General features: G+C 51.7%; 10 protein-coding genes across 10 annotated transcripts; 3 read left to right on the top strand and 7 right to left on the bottom strand.

The window, feature by feature from the left end:
- Window positions 1–156: 156 nt before the first annotated feature.
- BDZ99DRAFT_374346 (uncharacterized protein) lies at window positions 157–842 on the bottom strand (the record flags this gene model as incomplete). The annotated part of the gene is made up of 2 exons (XM_033714916.1): window positions 157–656; window positions 731–842. The coding sequence occupies 2 exons, from the start codon at window positions 840–842 to the stop codon at window positions 157–159; spliced, it is 612 nt and encodes a 203-aa protein (XP_033584111.1).
- Window positions 843–1009: 167 nt separating this feature from the next.
- On the top strand, window positions 1010–3893 carry BDZ99DRAFT_564939 (uncharacterized protein). The gene is made up of 2 exons (XM_033727416.1): window positions 1010–1376; window positions 1458–3893. The coding sequence occupies exons 1-2, from the start codon at window positions 1095–1097 to the stop codon at window positions 3651–3653; spliced, it is 2478 nt and encodes an 825-aa protein (XP_033584110.1). The 5' UTR covers window positions 1010–1094; the 3' UTR covers window positions 3654–3893.
- Window positions 3894–4011: 118 nt separating this feature from the next.
- Window positions 4012–5009, bottom strand: BDZ99DRAFT_9877 (uncharacterized protein). Its single transcript, XM_033729092.1, has one exon. It carries the CDS (start codon window positions 4654–4656, stop codon window positions 4075–4077), a length of 582 nt encoding a protein of 193 aa, XP_033584109.1. The 5' UTR covers window positions 4657–5009; the 3' UTR covers window positions 4012–4074.
- A 1753-nt stretch (window positions 5010–6762) lies between these two features.
- On the top strand, window positions 6763–8879 carry BDZ99DRAFT_529415 (MFS monosaccharide transporter-like protein; the record flags this gene model as incomplete). The annotated part of the gene is made up of 5 exons (XM_033726402.1): window positions 6763–7065; window positions 7117–7253; window positions 7305–7421; window positions 7475–7884; window positions 7935–8879. 5 exons carry the CDS (start codon window positions 6763–6765, stop codon window positions 8699–8701), a joined length of 1734 nt encoding a protein of 577 aa, XP_033584108.1. The 3' UTR covers window positions 8702–8879.
- Window positions 8880–9358: 479 nt separating this feature from the next.
- Window positions 9359–9946, bottom strand: BDZ99DRAFT_374257 (uncharacterized protein; the record flags this gene model as incomplete). Its single annotated transcript, XM_033714914.1, has 1 exon — window positions 9359–9946. A coding segment is annotated over one exon (588 nt), but the record flags the coding sequence as incomplete, so codon positions are not given.
- Window positions 9929–12189, top strand: BDZ99DRAFT_404576 (putative ZIP zinc transporter). The gene is made up of 4 exons (XM_033716399.1): window positions 9929–10422; window positions 10549–11038; window positions 11105–11690; window positions 11754–12189. Exons 1-4 carry the CDS (start codon window positions 10285–10287, stop codon window positions 11767–11769), a joined length of 1230 nt encoding a protein of 409 aa, XP_033584106.1. The 5' UTR covers window positions 9929–10284; the 3' UTR covers window positions 11770–12189.
- BDZ99DRAFT_493022 (PR-1-like protein) lies at window positions 12081–13232 on the bottom strand (the record flags this gene model as incomplete). The annotated part of the gene is made up of 4 exons (XM_033723200.1): window positions 12081–12420; window positions 12480–12605; window positions 12669–12921; window positions 12984–13232. 4 exons carry the CDS (start codon window positions 13230–13232, stop codon window positions 12398–12400), a joined length of 651 nt encoding a protein of 216 aa, XP_033584105.1. The 3' UTR covers window positions 12081–12397.
- Window positions 13233–13676: 444 nt separating this feature from the next.
- On the bottom strand, window positions 13677–14284 carry BDZ99DRAFT_564933 (uncharacterized protein; the record flags this gene model as incomplete). The annotated part of the gene is made up of 2 exons (XM_033727415.1): window positions 13677–14046; window positions 14154–14284. The coding sequence occupies 2 exons, from the start codon at window positions 14282–14284 to the stop codon at window positions 13884–13886; spliced, it is 294 nt and encodes a 97-aa protein (XP_033584104.1). The 3' UTR covers window positions 13677–13883.
- Window positions 14285–15025: 741 nt separating this feature from the next.
- On the bottom strand, window positions 15026–17581 carry BDZ99DRAFT_456921 (CMGC/CDK/CDK8 protein kinase). The gene is made up of 3 exons (XM_033718566.1): window positions 17207–17581; window positions 16625–16784; window positions 15026–16577 (listed from the first exon to the last, which is right to left on the bottom strand). The coding sequence occupies exons 1-3, from the start codon at window positions 17325–17327 to the stop codon at window positions 15509–15511; spliced, it is 1350 nt and encodes a 449-aa protein (XP_033584103.1). The 5' UTR covers window positions 17328–17581; the 3' UTR covers window positions 15026–15508.
- Window positions 17072–17771, bottom strand: BDZ99DRAFT_456920 (uncharacterized protein). The gene has a single exon (XM_033718565.1). It carries the CDS (start codon window positions 17594–17596, stop codon window positions 17324–17326), a length of 273 nt encoding a protein of 90 aa, XP_033584102.1. The 5' UTR covers window positions 17597–17771; the 3' UTR covers window positions 17072–17323.
- Between the last annotated feature and the right edge of the window lie 14 nt (window positions 17772–17785).

Below are 17785 nucleotides of genomic sequence, written 5' to 3'. Positions count from 1 at the left end.
TCGAAGAAGGCACGCCTGTGGGTATGCCCACGATGCAGATAGTCGGTGTGATGTCTCAAGCCCCAATCCTCGCCATTTCGGTCCGGGTATCATTCCAATCGTGCCGACTCATGTAGCAAATGCAAGTTCCCCAATACACAGGAAAATAAATCACCATCAGCTCGATACAAGCCGTTTGACCTTCTCCAGAAGTACTTTGCTTTCGCGGCCAAGCTTCCTTTGCCCATTACGCCCTCCTGTGCGCGCCTTGTCCATCGCCTTTCGATAACGCTCCCGCTCGGCCAGCTTCTGTTCGCGTTGTTTCTCTGCCTCCTCTCGCGCTTTCGTCCGTGCCTCCGCCTCTGCTCTGCGCTTCTCCGCTTGATCAGCCTCTCGACTGAAAGGTTGTGGACGTGCTCGTTTCCTTGGCGTGCGTGATTGCGGTCGCTCCGGCCGCTGCGCGGGTTCTGGTGAGGTTTTGTCGAGCAGAACTTGACGGTCTGGGTGAGGCTCAAGGGTCGGTTCTGCAGTCGGTTCTGCGACGTCGACCTGTTCATCGTTGTCGTACTTTTCGTAGACAGAGCGTTGCGGGTCGGCAGCTTGCTCCCGTGCTTTCAGCTTCGCATAGTCTTTCTTGATCTTAGACTTGTGGATAATCTCTCGCTTGATCTTTTGGACTGAGGAGCAAACAGTATAAGCGAGGCTGCTTTGGCGGACGAAAGGCCGTGGACGCTAGGTGGGCAATAATTACCTTTGCGCTTGTGCACTCCGTCTGGGAGGTTGGCAGGCCCAACAGAGAAGGCCTTTTTGTGCTTCTTCGACGCTCTCGCATCGTCGTCGTCCCGTGGACGCTTTGCGGCCATTGTGGGCGGTATGCGGGGCCGGTGTGGACAAAGTCGTGGTTTGGTGAAGCGTCGTTCTTTGAAGGTGGAGCTGGCCGCCAGCACAGACCGCCATGCACCTGACATGAGACGAGAGGAGTCAACCTCACGTCAACGACGTTCCCGCCAACACTCTCGCCACGACACCACCCAGACGCTTTCTGCCCTCCTGGAGCTTGTCCACACCCTCGGAAGCCATATTCATGCGGCCTAAGAAGAGCCTCGGGTCTGATCATGCCGATATTCCATGATCTTGACGACTCTCCCTCCAATGCTCCAAGCTCCCGGCCCACCTCTTCCCCTAGAACTGGCATTCAGGGGGCAAATGACCCGGCGATAGCTTCAAGAGCGGGTTTCTTCGACAAAACACTCCCGGAGGATGCTACGAGTTCCTCATCTCACCCAGATGTACTCAGTCCTGGTGCCAATGACGCTATGCCGTCAATGCTGCAGAGAGTGGAGCTGATTGAGAGGATAAAGAGAGGGAATAGCCCGTCGTGGCCGAGCCACCATATCGTGAGTTTGTCATTCTTCATCTTTGGACTGGCAATTGCAAAACAGCCCTTTTGAGAACAACACCTGACAATGGTGACGTAGAACGGAAGACGTCCATCCCCCGAGCAGAGTTTGGAAGCACTACCCCGACCACGAGAGAGGTCAACAACCCCTTTGCTGCCGGCAGCAGAGTTGAAGGAGTCTCGCAGGGGCACCCCCGATCCACTGTTCGATCATGCCTCTGCTGGGATTGAGATCGAACGTCCCAAATCGGCCCTACATTCTGGAGATTTCAGGCAAGATGATGAAACAACGTCCTACAAAAGCTCCACAAACACACCTTTGGCTACGTCTCCAGTTGCCCCGTGGCATCATTCCTTCCCGTCGTCCGCATATCCATCTACACGGACCGACCCGCAGTTTCCCCCAAGAGGCTTTTCAAAGCATGAGAGTCGGCCAGGTGTGAGATCGAGAGCTGCGTCTCACACAACCCATCCATCCCCATTCATTCTTATGCCGCCAACAAGCCCATTGGTGCAGCAATCCAATAATACAGACCTGGACTCATCAAGACCACTTTCACGACAGGGCTCTAGAAGCCCGGAAAGGAACAACAGAAGACACACATTTTCTCCGCAATCTTTCCAGACTTTCAAATCGTCTTCTATGGAACGATCAACCTCTGGAACACCCGCAGGGCGACACTTCTCAACTTACCGGAAAGAAGCAACTTTCCCCTACCAAGCTCACCAGCCACGCCGGTCTATGACTTCGATGAGCCAGATTCATTCTTACTCCACTCCACAGACTCCACTCATGCACGCCCGACGGCCGTCTATCTCATCAGATGCTTCGCCTCTGCAGCATGCACCCATGGTCGGCTCATACGAGGAATCCATTCTTAGAGGAAGGATGTCAACGACCCCCTCTCGACCTCTGGATTTTGTCGCAAAAATAGGTGTGTTGGGAAAGGGGAACTGCAAACCAAATCTCCGCTGTCCCGCTCATGTCACTGTCCCGTTTCCGGCTGTGTTTTACAGCTACAATAGTGGAAATGGTAGGATAGCCGACGACTCGCCAAGTCCATACGTAGGGCTCATTGACTTAGAGCACTCACTCCCAACACCGGATGATAGTGGTGATGGAGTCCGCAGGAGACGCAGGCACACTGTCCCCAATCCGAACCATGATGAGTTGGATATTCCTGCTAGCCCGTGCGATGAGACGGTCGCATCACATACTAAACCCAGCATCCGAAAATTAGAGAAGATGAAAAGGAGATCAGCATCCCCTAAATCACCTCCTGGTGGCAGCTATCGTATCCCACAGCAAGGCCAGCTTCAAATTGTGATCAAGAATCCCAATAAGACAGCAGTAAAGCTCTTCCTTGTCCCATATGATCTCTCAGATATGGAGCCCGGTCAGAAGACCTTCATCCGTCAGCGTAGCTACTCCGCTGGCCCGATTATTGACATGCCACTTTCATCTCGAAAAAACCTGGGAACAGAGTGTCCGGAAGCAGCGCTGAGTAATTCTGATGACCCGAACGACCGCCCAATTCTTCGATATCTTATCCATCTGCATATTTCTTGTCCTTCTAAGGGACGCTATTTCTTGTATAAAGCAATCAGGGTTGTGTTTGCCAACAGAGTTCCTGATGGAAAAGAAAAACTACGGAACGAGATCCAGCTTCCTGAACCACGGTATAGCACTTACAAACCGAGTCGTGACAGCATTCCACTCTATACACCATCATCTGCTGCGATTCAACTGACCGCAGATAAGGCTTTTCGGCGGCGAAGCGCTGGACTATCACTGTCGCAGCATGGATACGATCAATTAGATGGAATCGGCCTGCACCCGCCGTTGCCTGCGCCGGCTTGTCAGTTTACAGGCGCCAGTAACATAACATCAGGAGGCTACTGTACTCCTACATCTTCCATAGGTCCACAGCCACTCAAAATCGCTCGCCTCGCTGCCGTCGACTCTAGACCCGTCAGTCGGGATCGGATGGATTTGGACGATAGTCCATTGCGCTCCCATGCCAGTACTGCAACAACTTCAAACGTTGCTGGGAGTCCTCAGTCTCCTATGTCCGGACTTGGGAGCCCGATCGGAGCTGCTTTCGAGACTTACGACAAGCTAAGGCGAGGTGACGTTGGGTATGGTGGTAATGCCTTTCGTGGTGTGACTGGTTCAGACAGCACCGCTACGTCCGGTGCAGGACTGTTAGCTCGAAGACTCAGAGGACTAGATGTACAAACACAGACAGACAAGAAGGCTGATGAGGAGGAATAATTCGCATCGATTTCGGAACAGTATATTCTTGCCCATATCTTCACAATGTTTGAGGGAGTAAGATTTCAGATCGACTCACGTATTTTCCTTTGGGGCGTTTGCATAGACTTAGAATACCCACAAGCGTTTTTCATTTACTACTGGTGTTTTTAGACACCTGAATATACTATTTATAACGCTATTTGTTAAATTCTAGGTAGCTTTTTTAGCAGGGCTACTAGTACTCAATCAGAAGCAGGGCTTAGATACTCATCTCAATATCAACTTTCTTACATGCATAACACGTCAATAGGAACATGCTTTTGGGGGAGAATTTTATCAGCGATCTCATACACGAGTTCATGCATCATGATCGATCGCCGGATTTGATTGTTTCAACTATTTCTTAGATTGTGACCCTAACGAAGCCCCTTTGTGGCGTCTATGGGAACTGAATTCGAGATTTCGCCATTTTGACCTCACGTGTAAGCTCTCGAACTAGTTCATCGATTTCAGGGTCGATTTTCAGATCATAGACAACCTTCTGGATCCACTCGAGGTACTCCGTCACCCAGCACTCGTAGCGTTCATACTCGGGCTCAACAGAAGCACCATTCTCATCCTCGGGTTTACCCGGCCTAGGATTGTCGACATCCTGTTCCTCCGTCGGTGCCTGGGCCAAGAGCGCGCCGATGTTTCCGATGCCCTCCTGTAGCCCCGGAATGCGCTTCATGATTTCTTTTTCTAGTTGCGCGCACAGGCGCAAGATCGCTCCAACCTTGAACTCGTCAATTATTGTCCACGCAGAGCTTGGGTACTCAGCGCGAAACCTGGCTTTTATTGCAAAGTATCCGGTAAGGTAATGGGTCTCTAGACAAGCTGTGCATAGGAACGGTGGATTTGTAGCTGCTTCCGATCCTGGACACACACAATCGGTGCCGCATGGGACATTAGCGGCCCTTGTGTTGATGGTATGCCCGCATTGCAGGCTATGAGAAGAGCTTGGGAATCTGTGGGGAGCCATCTTCGGAATTTTTATCACGGTTGGACGACTCTGTGTGATCGGGAGTATGTTGCCTGTGAGTTGGAGTAGGAGAGGGAGTTGAGTGAGTGAGTGAGTGAGTGAGATGAGTTTTTCTGGAGTCAGCTAGGAGGCATTTATGGATAAGTGGCTAGCATTGTGAATTCTGTCTCACAATGCGCATTCTATTCATTATAGGGATGATCTCATTGTATGAAACTGTCTGCTACTGCGACCAACGACTATGGTGAGTTGGTCTGATTGTGGAATCTGGTGGCTAGAAAGAGCTCAGAATGGCGTATTTGTGTCTTCTAGGTACCTCACTAAGATAATAATGGCAAATGAGTAGAGCCATCTTTTGTTTTATCCTAGAAAATTTAGCTTTCTATCCCTTCAGTCATATTCAGTGAGTTAGCGAGAATGATCTAGACTCGTGATGCGTTTGAGCGCGGCAAGAAAAAGAACGGTCGTTGAGAAATGCATTCAACAATCTCCCCTGAGTATGGACTCTGCCAAATGATAGTCTTGAGTGCATTGGAGCTTACAATACCTGACCATTGTATGTATGTACTGCTTGGAGGTGAAGGTGATGTGAGCTCAACAGTCCAATGCATTGCATTGATGCTTACATTACGATGGGTGCTTGAAGACCACCAGTCTCGTCAAACGAATCAGCGTGGAAATGCCAGTTGTATTATTTCATTCTCTCGCGAATCATCGAAAGCGATCCCGAGGAATATACTCCGAAAACACGTGAGACATCACATGGGATTAGCGCGGATCTCATGTTTTTCCACTCCGATTGACTCCCAACAACGCTGTCAATATCTATTCAGTGTCTTCATTACACACCCTCTGCGTTTCTCTTTGGGCAAGAATCCACCATTAACTAAGTTTAAAGAAACTATATATGAGGACCCGTCACACTGTCTCGGATAAATAGAGTTGCCGAGTCAGCACCGTTTTCCGGGCTTTGTCGATCCTAGTCTGAGGAATCCCTGAATCTTGCAAGAATTTGATGCGAGAGTCGGCAAGACATGCTATATTTGCGGCTGTGGAAGGCAGGCCGTTTCTTCTGTTGCCTTCTGCCATTCGTTGATCAACCGTCTCCGGATTACTTTGCTGGACCTTCCTGAAGGGTCTTTGATCGTATGTCGCGGATGTCTCGGAATACTACTGTAGGAGGTAGAACAAAGCTCCACTGGAACATCACCTCACGCCCTCAGGAACGCCACCCTATCAACGATCGCCAATGACGTAGTTTTCTTACATACCCCACCACATCAATCTATCGGCCACACGGCTGTTCTTGATGATTTTATCAAAGAACTGGGGAAACTTGATGTGGTAATGCAAAGCGAAGAAACTGTTTTGCGGTATAGCTGTCTAAATCTTTTGTCCTTATGCTTCACAATTTTCAACTTTCATTATCTACTGATTTCTCTCACGCTCCGCATATCCGGCTTCGAACGCGACGCTGACGATGGGGCGATGTAACTTACCTGTGGAGTCGTTGTTTGCGCGTGATCCAAGGAACTCACGCCCCAGGCCCCTGGGCTCCTAGTGTAGAAAACTTAGCGTATCACCTCACTGGATTTACCACTGTAGATCTCCTTGCCTCGAGATCGCCAGAAACGGCCTATCCTAGAAGGAGTATACTCCGAATAGTGTCCGTCGCAGTACGAAGCTTCGAAGAGGTGGTTTTCGGCAATGCGTCCTACTGCTCTACTACCCTACCTACGTAGGAATAGGGAAACGCCTTTGTTGGAAAGACTTGATTTTTATGATTATTCTGCGGATCCTCGGCGCCTGCGTTGGGGCCTAAGGCCTTTCGGTGATGGACCCGCTACCGCGTGATCACCAGGACAGCTTATTCACAGCTGCTTCGACCCGCATCTTCCGCTCACGCACCGTGACTTGCTAGATCCTTCCAATCCGGGTAGTACGCCGCGTTTTGAGATCTCGTGGCGGGTGAGTTCTTCGCGGGGTAGCATTCCTCTCGTGTCATGGCCAGGCCTCGGCCAGATCAGCCGCATTATATATAAAATGCGTCGCAGCCTCTGGACTTACCTTGTTTCCTCATCACATCACATTATTTGATAAACACACATGAAGGTCTCAAACCCTTTGACGAGCTGGAAGGCTCGTCACAATACTGCCACCGACCACAATGGTACGACACAACATATCGAAAAACACGAAGGCTACGACGATAGTCCACTACCACGCCTAACATGGGCATCGTTCAATATGGGCATCCTGGTGTCAATGGGCGGCTTCATCTTTGGCTACGACACTGGTCAGATCAGTGGTTTTCTAGGAATGGTGGACTTTCTTGATCGTTTCGGTCAACGCCATGCCGATGGTACTGCATACTTCAGCAACGTCCGCGCAGGTCTCATTGTCGGTTTGGTAAGTTCGGACGCATTCAGCCTTGACATGAATCTTTACTGACTTTGCAAGCTCTCCATCGGTACCCTTTTCGGCGCCTTGATAGCGGCTCCAATTGCAGACAAGATTGGCCGCAAAATTTCCATCCAAATCTGGTGTTTCGTCTTCTCGATTGGTATGGTAATTCAGATATCATCTACACACAGCTGGTAGGTTCAGTGCTGATCATTAGAAACACATGGCGACTAACCAAGGAATAGGGTTCAAATTATGATGGGCCGATGGGTTGCTGGTCTCGGCGTTGGAGCACTGTCCTTACTTGTTCCAATGTATCAAGCCGAGACTGCTCCTCCTCATATTCGTGGAGCATTAATTAGGTCAGCTTTTCTGCATATACTCTTCTAGCTGCAGAATACTAATATTCACGAAGCGCTTACCAATTGATGATAACATTCGGTATCTTTCTTGCAGCTGTCTTCAACTACGCCGCAGAGCGTCATCAAGCGGGCAAGAAGGCTTCTTGGATGATTACCATGGGCCTCTCCTTCGTCGTCGCCGCAATCCTTGGTTTCGGTATCATATTCTTCCCGGATACCCCTCGATACAACTACCGTCTTGGTAAGACCGAAAAGGCGAAGCAGACTATGTCCCACGTCTACGGTGTTCCGGAAAATCATTGGAGTGTGCATCACGAGCTTGAAGAGATCCGCATTAAACTCGAAGCCGAGAGTGAGAAGGGTTCCTCGTTCCACGAATGGTACAGCATGTTCAAGGCACCAAAGATGTTTTACAGAATTGCGCTTGGAATGCTCCTACAAATGTTCCAGCAACTCACTGGCGGTAAGCTCAGCAAATTCTGACGTGATATGCCAAGCGCTAATTTGTACCAGCCAATTACTTCTTCTACTACGGGGTAACTGTCTTCAAGGGCACCGGAATCAACAACTCGTTTGTCACGCAAATGATCCTCAACGGCATCAACTTCGGTGTCACCTTTTACGGTCTATACATTGTTGAACACTACGGCCGTCGCAAGTCATTAATGGCTGGGTCCGCTTGGATGTTCATTTGCTTCATGATTTTCGCCTCCGTCGGCCACTTCAGCCTGGACCGCGCCACCCCGACCAACACCCCCAAGTCGTCCAAAGCTATGATCATCTTTGCTTGTTTCTTCATCTTCGGCTTCGCAACTACGTGGGGCCCAATGATCTGGACCATTTGTGGCGAGCTCTACCCAAGCCGCTACCGCGCGAAGGGTATGGCACTCTCAACAGCCTCGAACTGGTTCTGGAATTTCATGCTCGCGTTCTTCACGCCGTTCATTACTGGCGACATCGACTTCCGCTACGGATACGTGTTTGCAGCTTGCAACATCGTCGCTGGCATTGGAATCTACTTCTTCGTCATTGAAGGCCAAGGAAGAACTCTCGAGGAGATAGATACGATGTATCTTATGGGCGTCAAGCCATGGCAGAGCAGCAAGTGGGAAGTACCGCCTCTGGAGCTGATGGATGAGAAAACGAGACGGGATATTGAGGCGACGAATCCGGAGAGAAAAGTTAAGGTGGCGGCGCCGCCGGATGCACATGTGAGCCCCTCGAACGGTTCGCACCACGATGCGAGCGACAAGGAGCTTGAGAGTGCGCCGTTGCACTAAAGGGGGAATAGACATGGCGGCTAAGTGATCAGCTTCGGCTTTTGATCATTGGCTGCGATGTTTACCAGACCACTCCTTCATAACTATCTGTTGGAATTAGGGTAATGTATCATAAGAATGACGAGTTTCGTATTTAATTAATATACATATTGTTTTGACTCGTTACTTTCACACTGCTTGTCTAGTTGTCTGCTAAATTAGTAAGCAATCGATTGCTTACACTGCTTCAATGCCGCTTGGAGTGATTTGAGACATTTCTAGCGATTTGACCGAGATAGAACCCTGTACTCTTGGTAGAGCTACTACCTTGCTGGGTTTCCTCAGGCAGTGATAAACAAGTGTATGCGAACTGGACGCGTGATCAGTCGCTCTTGGTTGCCTCCAATACAATGGTACAAATGTGTAAGCAAGATTCTGTCGCAGTATTGTAGAGACACCCTCCGCATGTGCAGTATGGACAGGATGTCTACTTCTTCGACCGTGGAAAGACTTTCTCCTTGCTTGCGCGCCTTCTCACGAGCAGGAAATTTTCAGGTAGCAATCTGCTACGGAATCTTTGCCCATTATTACGCCTAACGCCCATCCTCACAACCGGCCCTCTCTCACATGGCTTCAAAGACGGATATCCGATTGCAGCACAATTTCTTCCTCACTCCCTCATGCATGCTTTTCACTCCACTTCTTCACCCTCTTTCTGATATCGCCCTCGCTCTGCTGCATGGGGTTCAACTTCCTATCCCTAAACATAGCTGCGTAATTGTCCCCATGCCGCTGCACTAACCGCTCCACCCACTCCTCCTCCCTTGTGCTCTGTTTCCGTGGCGCTTTTCGTACGCCATTCGCCGCCACTTCCTCCAGCTGCTGCACGACACTCGTAGTCGCCGGCACCGAAGATGTCACATGCGCGAAGCCGCTCCATTCCTCCTCGTCCGAGTCTTCAAGCTCGTTCAGCGGGTCGTTGAGCGGGTTCGGCCTGTGCGGGGCGGTGGGGTCGTCGAGCACGCGCAGGATCGCGCCTGTCTTGGGATCCCGCTCTACACGCGCATCTTGGGGCGTGAGGGTCTTGGCCAAAGGCGCTGGCATGCGCAGGGAGTCGGGGGTGGGCGCGGGAGCTTTTGCGGAAGTCGAGGTCAATTCGGAAGAAGTGGATGCATGTATTTTCTCAGAGCCGCCGGCCGCGTGGTTGAGGCGGGCTGTGAGGCCTAGTCGGCGGTAGTTCTGGGTGAGGGTTTCTCTGGAGTTCCTTTGGGCTGTTAGGGGTGTGTGCTTGATTGATTGGGGTTTTGGGGTGGACGAACCAGTTTGCGGCGATAATGGGGTTGTGGAGGACCTTCTTTTTTGACTTTGGCTTCTTCTTTACTTTGGAGATTGAGGACTTGTTCTTCTTCTTCTGGAGTTCGCGGCCCATGATTGCGGTTGGATAGGGTTGTGGCGGAGAGAATCAAAAATCTGGGGTTGGGTTGAAGAAATCGAGGCCCGCGAAATCTTGGCTCAGCCCCACGGTCGACTTCACAGGCGTCAGACCCCTCTGCAGCACCCCTGAAGGCATTGCTCGCTCTCCTGCAGCTCATATATCCGCAACAATGCCTTCCCGCATATCTCTGCTGTTATGTGCAGTCATTGCCTCCATTCTTGTGTGTCAAACGTATGCTCACATTTTTGAAAGTAAAGATGCATCTGTGGCATCGTTGAGCGTCGCGGAGATCGAGGATAAGCTTCAGGTATGAATTTCAATTGTGACATTACAACTCTTCAAGAAGCTATATGTTAGCTATATACAATACCTCTGCACACTGTGCAACTTCTAAAACCCTCATCACCCCATACCTAAGCTCACATCACAACAGGAATGCCCCCTCGTGCAAGCTCTCAACCAGCACAAAGTCGCTACCCACCCACCAACCCCAAGCGTAACATCTCGTATATTCGCTGTCCTCTTCCCCGGTAGCCCAGCAGTGAACGCCCTGCTCGCAACCCTCTACATCTCCGGCCCACCCAACTTCCTCCTAGCACTATGCCCGCCAAACATCGACCCCTCGTCACTGAGTGTTATGGTCGCTTTCGCCGTGGGCGGATTGCTTGGAGATACCCTATTCCACCTTCTACCTGAGATATTCCTCGGCGAAGATGCCGAAGAGCACGTCCGATTCGTCATGGTGGAGCCGAACAAGAATCTCCTCCTCGGCGTAGCCATCATGGTCGGCTTCCTGACCTTCGTAGCTATGGACAAAGGCCTACGAATTGCTACCGGCGGCGAAGACCCCCACGACCACAGCCACGCCCACGGGAAAGTCGAAGGCGGCGAGAAAGCCGCCGCCAGCGGCGCTGACACAGCCAGTATACTCTCCCTCCACTCTACCCCCGCCCTTCAAAAACCCCAATCCTAACCCCTCTCCTATCTAGAGTCCTCCACCCTCCGCTCCCGCAAACCCACCAAAGACACCCCGCTCCCTACCCCTCCCGCCAAAGAAGTGAATCCCTCCGCCAAACTCGGCGGCTACCTCAACCTCATCGCCGACTTCACGCACAACATCACGGATGGCCTCGCCCTCTCCTCCTCCTTCTACGCCAGCCCCACCATCGGCGCCACCACCACCGTCGCCGTCTTCTTCCACGAAATCCCCCACGAAGTCGGCGACTTCGCCCTGCTGATCCAATCCGGCTTCTCCAAGCGCGCGGCCATGGGCGCGCAGTTCGTCACCGCCATCGGCGCCTTCCTCGGGACATGCGTCGGGATCGCGGTGCAGGAATTCGGGGGATCGTCGAGCGGGTCAGGGGCTGTAGGGGGCGAGGTGCAGGCGGGGTTGTACGGCACGAGTCTGCAGTGGGGGGACCTGCTGCTGCCGTTCACGGCGGGCACGTTCCTGTATGTGGGGACCGTGGCGGTGATTCCGGAGCTGCTGGAGACGGGGCCGAATAAGGGGGAGGAGCTGCGGAAGACGCTGACGCAGTTTTTGGCCATGTTTACGGGCGCGGGGATCATGCTTGCGTAAGTTTGTCTGGTTCGTTTTGTGGAGTTTGGAGGGGTTTTCGCTGACTTGAGTGTGTGTAGGATTTCGTGGTCGTAGGTCTGCATAGCGATGAGCGTTGGATTTGGGCAATAGAGTATGTGGCATGGCTTGTGGGCATATGATGGTGTAGATGGTCGGTCGGCATAGAGTATCATGAAATATCGTGGAGCGGAGTTTCAGAAGAGTATCGCACGTACATGTTTGTAGTGCAAGGTGAATTTCAAAGTTCGAAGTCTGGATTGTGGGGCATCATCTGGAGCTCAATGGTCCATCCTCCATGAATCCGGAAGACATATCAAATCGCAGTATATGCGGGGCTGGAGCGGAGAATCACCAAGGAATACTCAATGCATAATTAGAACTTATTTGTGGACACCCATTGCATTCGCTATGTATTCCCCCCGTCTAACCTCCGTGTTGAAAAGCCGCAAGGCTACCTATGTAGTCGCAAGCGAGCCGAAAGGGTATATAAAGAAGGAAATACACAATTGGAAAAGGAAATCATTGCCTCAAATTTTTGTGAAGACTTCACAAACCATGCTCTCGTAACCACGAGGGTATCATGCAGTCGTCAATCGCTATGTCCAGCACCCAGCACGTCCCCAATCCCAAGCACGATAGGATTTGAAAGGCGTGAAAGAACGTGGGGTACTCTCAGGATAGACTAGCGGACCGGAGGCCAAGCCTAGGCTTTGTAGTGACCATCGTCTGAAGTGTTGTGTCAGTATGCCGTCTCGGTAAAAGGCTGAATGATCGTGGAAACTTACTGCTGCCGGCGGTAGGAGCTGGGCTAGTATCAATGGCACGGCGAGTGAACTCCGGGAATGGTGGGCACACGCGCGGCCAGACGTTGTCCGGGTAGAAGGGGGCGACGTTGCCGGGGTTCCTATACCCTAAAAGAAGATGTGATTAGCCCAAAGATGCACACCGGTAGGGAGGACCCGAGCCAAACTTACCACAATAGAAGCGAACCTGGTAGGCAACATCGGCGGGGCAGACGTTCCAAGCACATCCAACTCGGGAAGAGTCACGCCAGACAACCTGAGTGAAATGGCCCGTGGCGTCAGAGAAGCCTGGGTGATTGTAGTCGTACTTGGCCTCTTCGTCAGTACCCCAGGAGTAGGCGATGATGTTCCAGGTGTCGTAGTAGTATTGCTCGGGATCGTCCCCGGCAGGACCATAACCAGCTAGGTTGGTGCCGATGTCATACTTGGTTGAAGTCAGCTTTAGTTCCCAGCTTTAGTTCTCAGCTTTAAGAGCGGCTAACTTACGTGCTGCATCACAGGGGTACAGCTCTGGACTCCGGCCAGAGCCTTCTGGGCTAGGTCGTCGTCCCAGTAGAGACGCTGAGCGCAGTGCGGGCCACGCATCCAGTTGTGGGCTCGGAGGACCTGGTCCTGGAAGCGCGCGTTGTTGATGTCAGGCGGGTTGGCCCATTGCGTCTGCTCGTCAGACGGAGCCGGGAGGGCAACAACACCCAAGGCCAGGGCAGCGGCAGAGATGAGCGAGACAAGCTTCATGGCGAAGGTCGTAAAGCGGTGAGGAAAAGATTGCAGCCCCGCGGGGTTTCAAAGGAGTGAATGGAAGGAAAGATGTGGCCGTAGTCCAAGCGGAGCGGCTCGAAGAAAGGGCAGCCCAGTTGGAGTGGAGACACGAAAAAGAGGTTGTGTCGAAGAGATTGTGGTGTGGAAAAGAGTGAGTGGGTGGTGAGAGGCTAGAAGAAGGTCGTAGTACGAGGGAGATTATATAGTCCAAGTGTAGTCTGCCAAGCCGGCCCACGGCTCTCAACGGCTCTCAACAGAAGCTCACGGGCGAGGAGCGTTGTCCGGCTTTGCAGCGGTGAGGCAGTTTGAGTCCCCTCACCCCGCGGGGCTCAACAGCTGCGATGCGGAGGCTTCAGGGGCGGGGACCAGCAGCACGGGCAGAGACTTGACTATGGCAATCAAGACTCGACCTTCGCAATTGCTGCAAGGTCTGCGTCTATCATTCACTTCTGTAGCTAAAGAACCTTTGCAAGCTGCAATTGAAGCAATATTCATTCTATTCCGACCATCCATTCCAGTATACCAGCACCTACCTCATCACTAGTGTATATCCACCAATCCAATGTAGAACCTCAGCCGTTGCTTCTTATCCGCGGTCGTGCCGTTGGTAGGCAGGCCTAGTGCTGTTTAGACCTGATCTAGCACAAGACCTGATATATCCGAAAGCTGAGCGGGTGTGGCAGGAAAATCTGTAATATTGGCGTTTGTTGTATGGTCACGGAGTGCGGTCATAAAGTCGTCGGTTTTTCTGATATTAGAGTTTTCAAGGCGGGCAATAGAATTGTACTCGCTGTATAGTTATAGTTAGTTAGCAGATAAGCAGGACATCTAAATACTATTCACTCACCTTGCCTGATGTCCTGTGGTGATATCGGTGGGAGTTGCTGCATCTGTTACTGCATCTGCTGCATCTGTTGCTGGTTTTGCTGCATCTGTTGCGTGATTGCAGCGCCCTGAGCAGGTGGAGGAAGATTGGCAAAATTTGCCAACTTGGCGGCGGCTTGCTGAGGGGGATTGACGTCCGCCATGGCTTCGAGCGGTGGGAAGAAGACTTAAAGAAGTGAGCGTGGTGCGGGGTGTTATAGAGTGTGGTTGGAAGTTAAGCAAACCAGGGGGTATTTGAGTCCCCGTTCTGCCGTAAACGCCGAACAGAATTTGATGCTTCCACCGCCCCCACCGCCCCCTCCGCCCCCTTATGACCCTATGCAACCTGTTACACCCCGTAATTAAGAGTGGGTGAGCGAGATTGCATGCAGAGCGAACAACAAGAGGAGACGAGGGATGCGAGGAGACAAGAGACGCGTTGACGAGAGACGCGATGACGAGAGACGCTACGAGACGAGAGATGAGAGACGATAGCCTGCGTATGAGGAAAGTAGAGAAGCTGGTGTACAGCTTCTATATACATTGCTCGTACAAAGGGAAGAGGAGCAATTGATTGCATCAAGCAACATTCGCTGTGCTTGTTTGCGTGTAGGGCCATACTGCTTATGCCTGACAACGGCTCCGAATCTACCTGTAATGATGGCTTGACTTGATCAACAACGATGATGAGGCACCCCGACTGTCCACGTGGAGAACCTCCGGATGACCGCGCCCAACGGATCACAGTGCCCAGTCCGAAAGGAAGGAACAGCCAGTGCATTAGATATCGAGCCTGCTTTGATGCTTTGGGTCTCTCGTCCACCATTTAGGCTGTTTCGGACAGGACGCCATTGCGGGATCACTCAGATAGGAATCAGAGACCATTTCAAAGATGCTAAGTGGGTTGACGGTATGCAATCATGAATAGTAAGGAGATTTTGACAGTGATATATGAATCTAGACAAGGGTGACTACTCAGCTCTATCTCCCGTTCACTCATACAGCGGGTCCTCTTTTTCAGCCGTTCCCAGGGCTAGCAGTAATTCCGTGTGAAGCAACCAAAAGTGATGTGGGATTGCATACTTGGCTCGATGGACTCGCCTCGACACTTTACTGTCTTTATAGGAGCGAACAAGCTGTGACTACGAGCATTGAGAGGGCTCTCGATTGCTCACGTCTTTCTAGCCAATCAGCGAAGTTTGCTACTGGTCGTCTTAGCAATATGTGTCGTATGAATGCTCCTCTGTTGGATCGTGATACGGCGAGGTCAGACGATATCTTAACGAACCTTTGTGCAGCCAAGTGAAGCCAAGTTCAGCATCAACCTATTCAATATTTGGGCAGTATAGATGGGCTAGATCAGAACCTTCCTGCGACCTAGCAGCATCTTAGCCCTCCTTTAATCTTTTCGCTGGCCTGCCTATTAACGAGTCGTCTGGCAATCCACCCCTCTTTGTGCCTGGCAAGCTCGAAGTCCGGATGTCGTTGTCTTCCTGGCTTACTCTGCGGTTCGGATAATCGATCTTGGACCCTTCAAAGCAGTTCTCTGACGGCTTTTCCATGGGCCCGGTGAAATAGGGGTGGCTGAGAGCAGCCTCAGCAGTCAACCGCTTGTGGGGGTCGTATTCGAGCAGGCCTTGCAGTAGCGACAAGCCATCAGCACCTGGAGATTCAGGTGATTGGCCGTCAGGGTATTGGTTGTTCTTGAGGCATTGCTTGTACCAGTTCTCCAGGCCTACGGGACGGCTGACGCGGGGATTACCTGCGGCAAGGCCATTAAGGTGAGAGTACTCGGGCATCGAGGTCAGCAAAGGCCAACGTTCTTTCGTTGGCAAACCAATGATCTCGACTATCTTTTGCATTTGGTTTCGTTGGAAAGGCGGGGTTTTCTTGCTGTCCATCTTGGCTTCTTCGCCCTTGAATATCGGCCGCAGGGAAAGCAGTTCCGCAAAGATGCATCCGACTGCCCATAGATCAACGGCAGGCGTATAGTGCCTACTTCCGAGGAGTAGCTCAGGTGCTCGGTACCAAATAGTCACAACGACCTTGTCGCCAGTGAAGAGAGAATGGAGTGGCTTGTAGAATAATCTTGCGAGGCCGAGATCCCCAATTTTGACCTTACCAGCACGAGTGACCATGATGTTTGCTGGTTTGAGATCTCGATGCATGACCCAATTCTTGTGCAGGTAAAGAAGGCCTTGCACAAGCTGATACAAGATCGATCGTATGGTCCGTGCGGGAATAGCTCTGCGAGTGGGCTGATTGTGGTGATGTATGATCTGAAGCAAGTCGTGTTCTGCATACTCGAATACGATATATATGCACTTGTCTTCTAGGATTATTTCAACGGTATGGACAACGTTGGGATGCGCGAGTTCGGTACATAGTGCCATCTCCCGGACTGCTGACTGGGATATTCCTGTGTACTGAATTTCACCCTCCTTGTCCGGTTTGAACCTGGATAGCGTTAGGCTCTTGAAAAGGCTTTATTTCGGGCAAATTACTTTTTAATGGCGAACTCTCCAATCTGGCCATGTCTGCCCTGAGCCTTGTACACTCTGCCATAAGTGCCACTGCTAATGAATCCTATGATTCGATACCGTTCGTTAACGCATTTTTTGCTGGAGTAGCCCGCGAACATAGCTTGTGAGGAATCTGAGGGGTCTACATCGAAGAGAATATGAGTTAGCTATAAGACGCGACAGACGTGGATGCAGAGTTCAGAGAAGCAGACACGAAAGACGATGAAGATGAAGAATCTAGCATCGAACATCGGAAATATGGAAAATTCATACAAAATGAAGTCTGCAAAAAGAATAGCCGTAACGCAGAAAAGCGACTACGCGCGCCGTCGATCAGGCTCCGGTACGAAAGACTGACTGAAGGACCTTCCTTCGGTTATGCAGATCGATGACGGGGCTCCTGAACAGGCGCGGAGGCCGAGTGTCTCCCCCGGGAACGGCAATCTATCCAAGCGGACCTTTGTATGAATCACCAGAACAGCAAAGGAAGATGGGCGGCAGTAACGGTACAAGACGGGAAATTTATGGAGAAGGGAGAAGGCGTAAGGCCGCGGCAATACCGACCATTGAACGCAGCCTGGACACTGTTTTTCAGCGCCTGGGCTTGGGTGGCTCGGGCGGAAGCAGCGGCTGACGGCACGCTCCCCGCAGAGAGGATTGGAGTGTTTGTCGAGGGCTGATTCATCGTGGAGCTCGTCTAGTTCCTGTCTCGTTTATGTACAAAATCCCGGCGGGGACACCTGTTCCGCTGGAGCTCCACCACAGGGTCAAAGCCTCCGGGCGCGGCGGATCGTCCAGCGCCCGCGTCAGGATCCAAGCGTGGCGGAGCGGCGGTGAGCAGAGGAGGTGCGCTTGGTGGCCGCCTGGCTCGGTGGTGGTGGAACCAGCAAAGGGGAACAATATGCAGAGGGATGGAATGCTGCAGGACAGGAGGAGAGCTGATACGGAGGTCATCAGAGCCTCAACGGCTGGACCATGGGAGAGCCTCACGCCTAGACTCCCGCCCTCGCTATGTTGCGCCTAACTAGAGTCATGGTCAACCTCCTCCACCATTCCACTTACACGCCCAAAAACAGTACTACAATCTGTCTAGAGAGACAAAGACGCGTCTATATAGTGCATTGCAGCAAATGAATCGTCCTT

Source organism: Mytilinidion resinicola (assembly GCF_010093595.1).
Source record: "Mytilinidion resinicola strain CBS 304.34 unplaced genomic scaffold BDZ99scaffold_1, whole genome shotgun sequence".
In the NCBI taxonomy this organism is placed as follows: domain Eukaryota; kingdom Fungi; phylum Ascomycota; class Dothideomycetes; order Mytilinidiales; family Mytilinidiaceae; genus Mytilinidion; species Mytilinidion resinicola.
The sequence above is the reverse complement of the archived record's forward strand: the minus strand, read 5'-3'. Positions and strand labels throughout refer to the sequence as shown.

Coding starts and splice junctions, on each gene's coding strand:
- BDZ99DRAFT_404576 (XM_033716399.1), top strand. CDS start 10,285: ATGCCTTCCCGCATATCTCTGCTGTTATGTGCAGTCATTGCCTCCATT. Junction 10,423..10,548: donor AGATCGAGGATAAGCTTCAG/GTATGAATTTCA, acceptor ACATCACAACAG/GAATGCCCCCTCGTGCAAGC. Junction 11,039..11,104: donor CAGCGGCGCTGACACAGCCA/GTATACTCTCCC, acceptor TCTCCTATCTAG/AGTCCTCCACCCTCCGCTCC.
- BDZ99DRAFT_456920 (XM_033718565.1), bottom strand. CDS start 17,596: ATGACCTCCGTATCAGCTCTCCTCCTGTCCTGCAGCATTCCATCCCTC.
- BDZ99DRAFT_9877 (XM_033729092.1), bottom strand. CDS start 4,656: ATGGCTCCCCACAGATTCCCAAGCTCTTCTCATAGCCTGCAATGCGGG.
- BDZ99DRAFT_456921 (XM_033718566.1), bottom strand. CDS start 17,327: ATGAATCAGCCCTCGACAAACACTCCAATCCTCTCTGCGGGGAGCGTG. Junction 16,785..17,206: donor TGTCCAGGCTGCGTTCAATG/GTCGGTATTGCC, acceptor TCTTCGATGTAG/ACCCCTCAGATTCCTCACAA. Junction 16,578..16,624: donor GGAGAGTTCGCCATTAAAAA/GTAATTTGCCCG, acceptor AACGCTATCCAG/GTTCAAACCGGACAAGGAGG.
- BDZ99DRAFT_564939 (XM_033727416.1), top strand. CDS start 1,095: ATGCCGATATTCCATGATCTTGACGACTCTCCCTCCAATGCTCCAAGC. Junction 1,377..1,457: donor CGTGGCCGAGCCACCATATC/GTGAGTTTGTCA, acceptor ATGGTGACGTAG/AACGGAAGACGTCCATCCCC.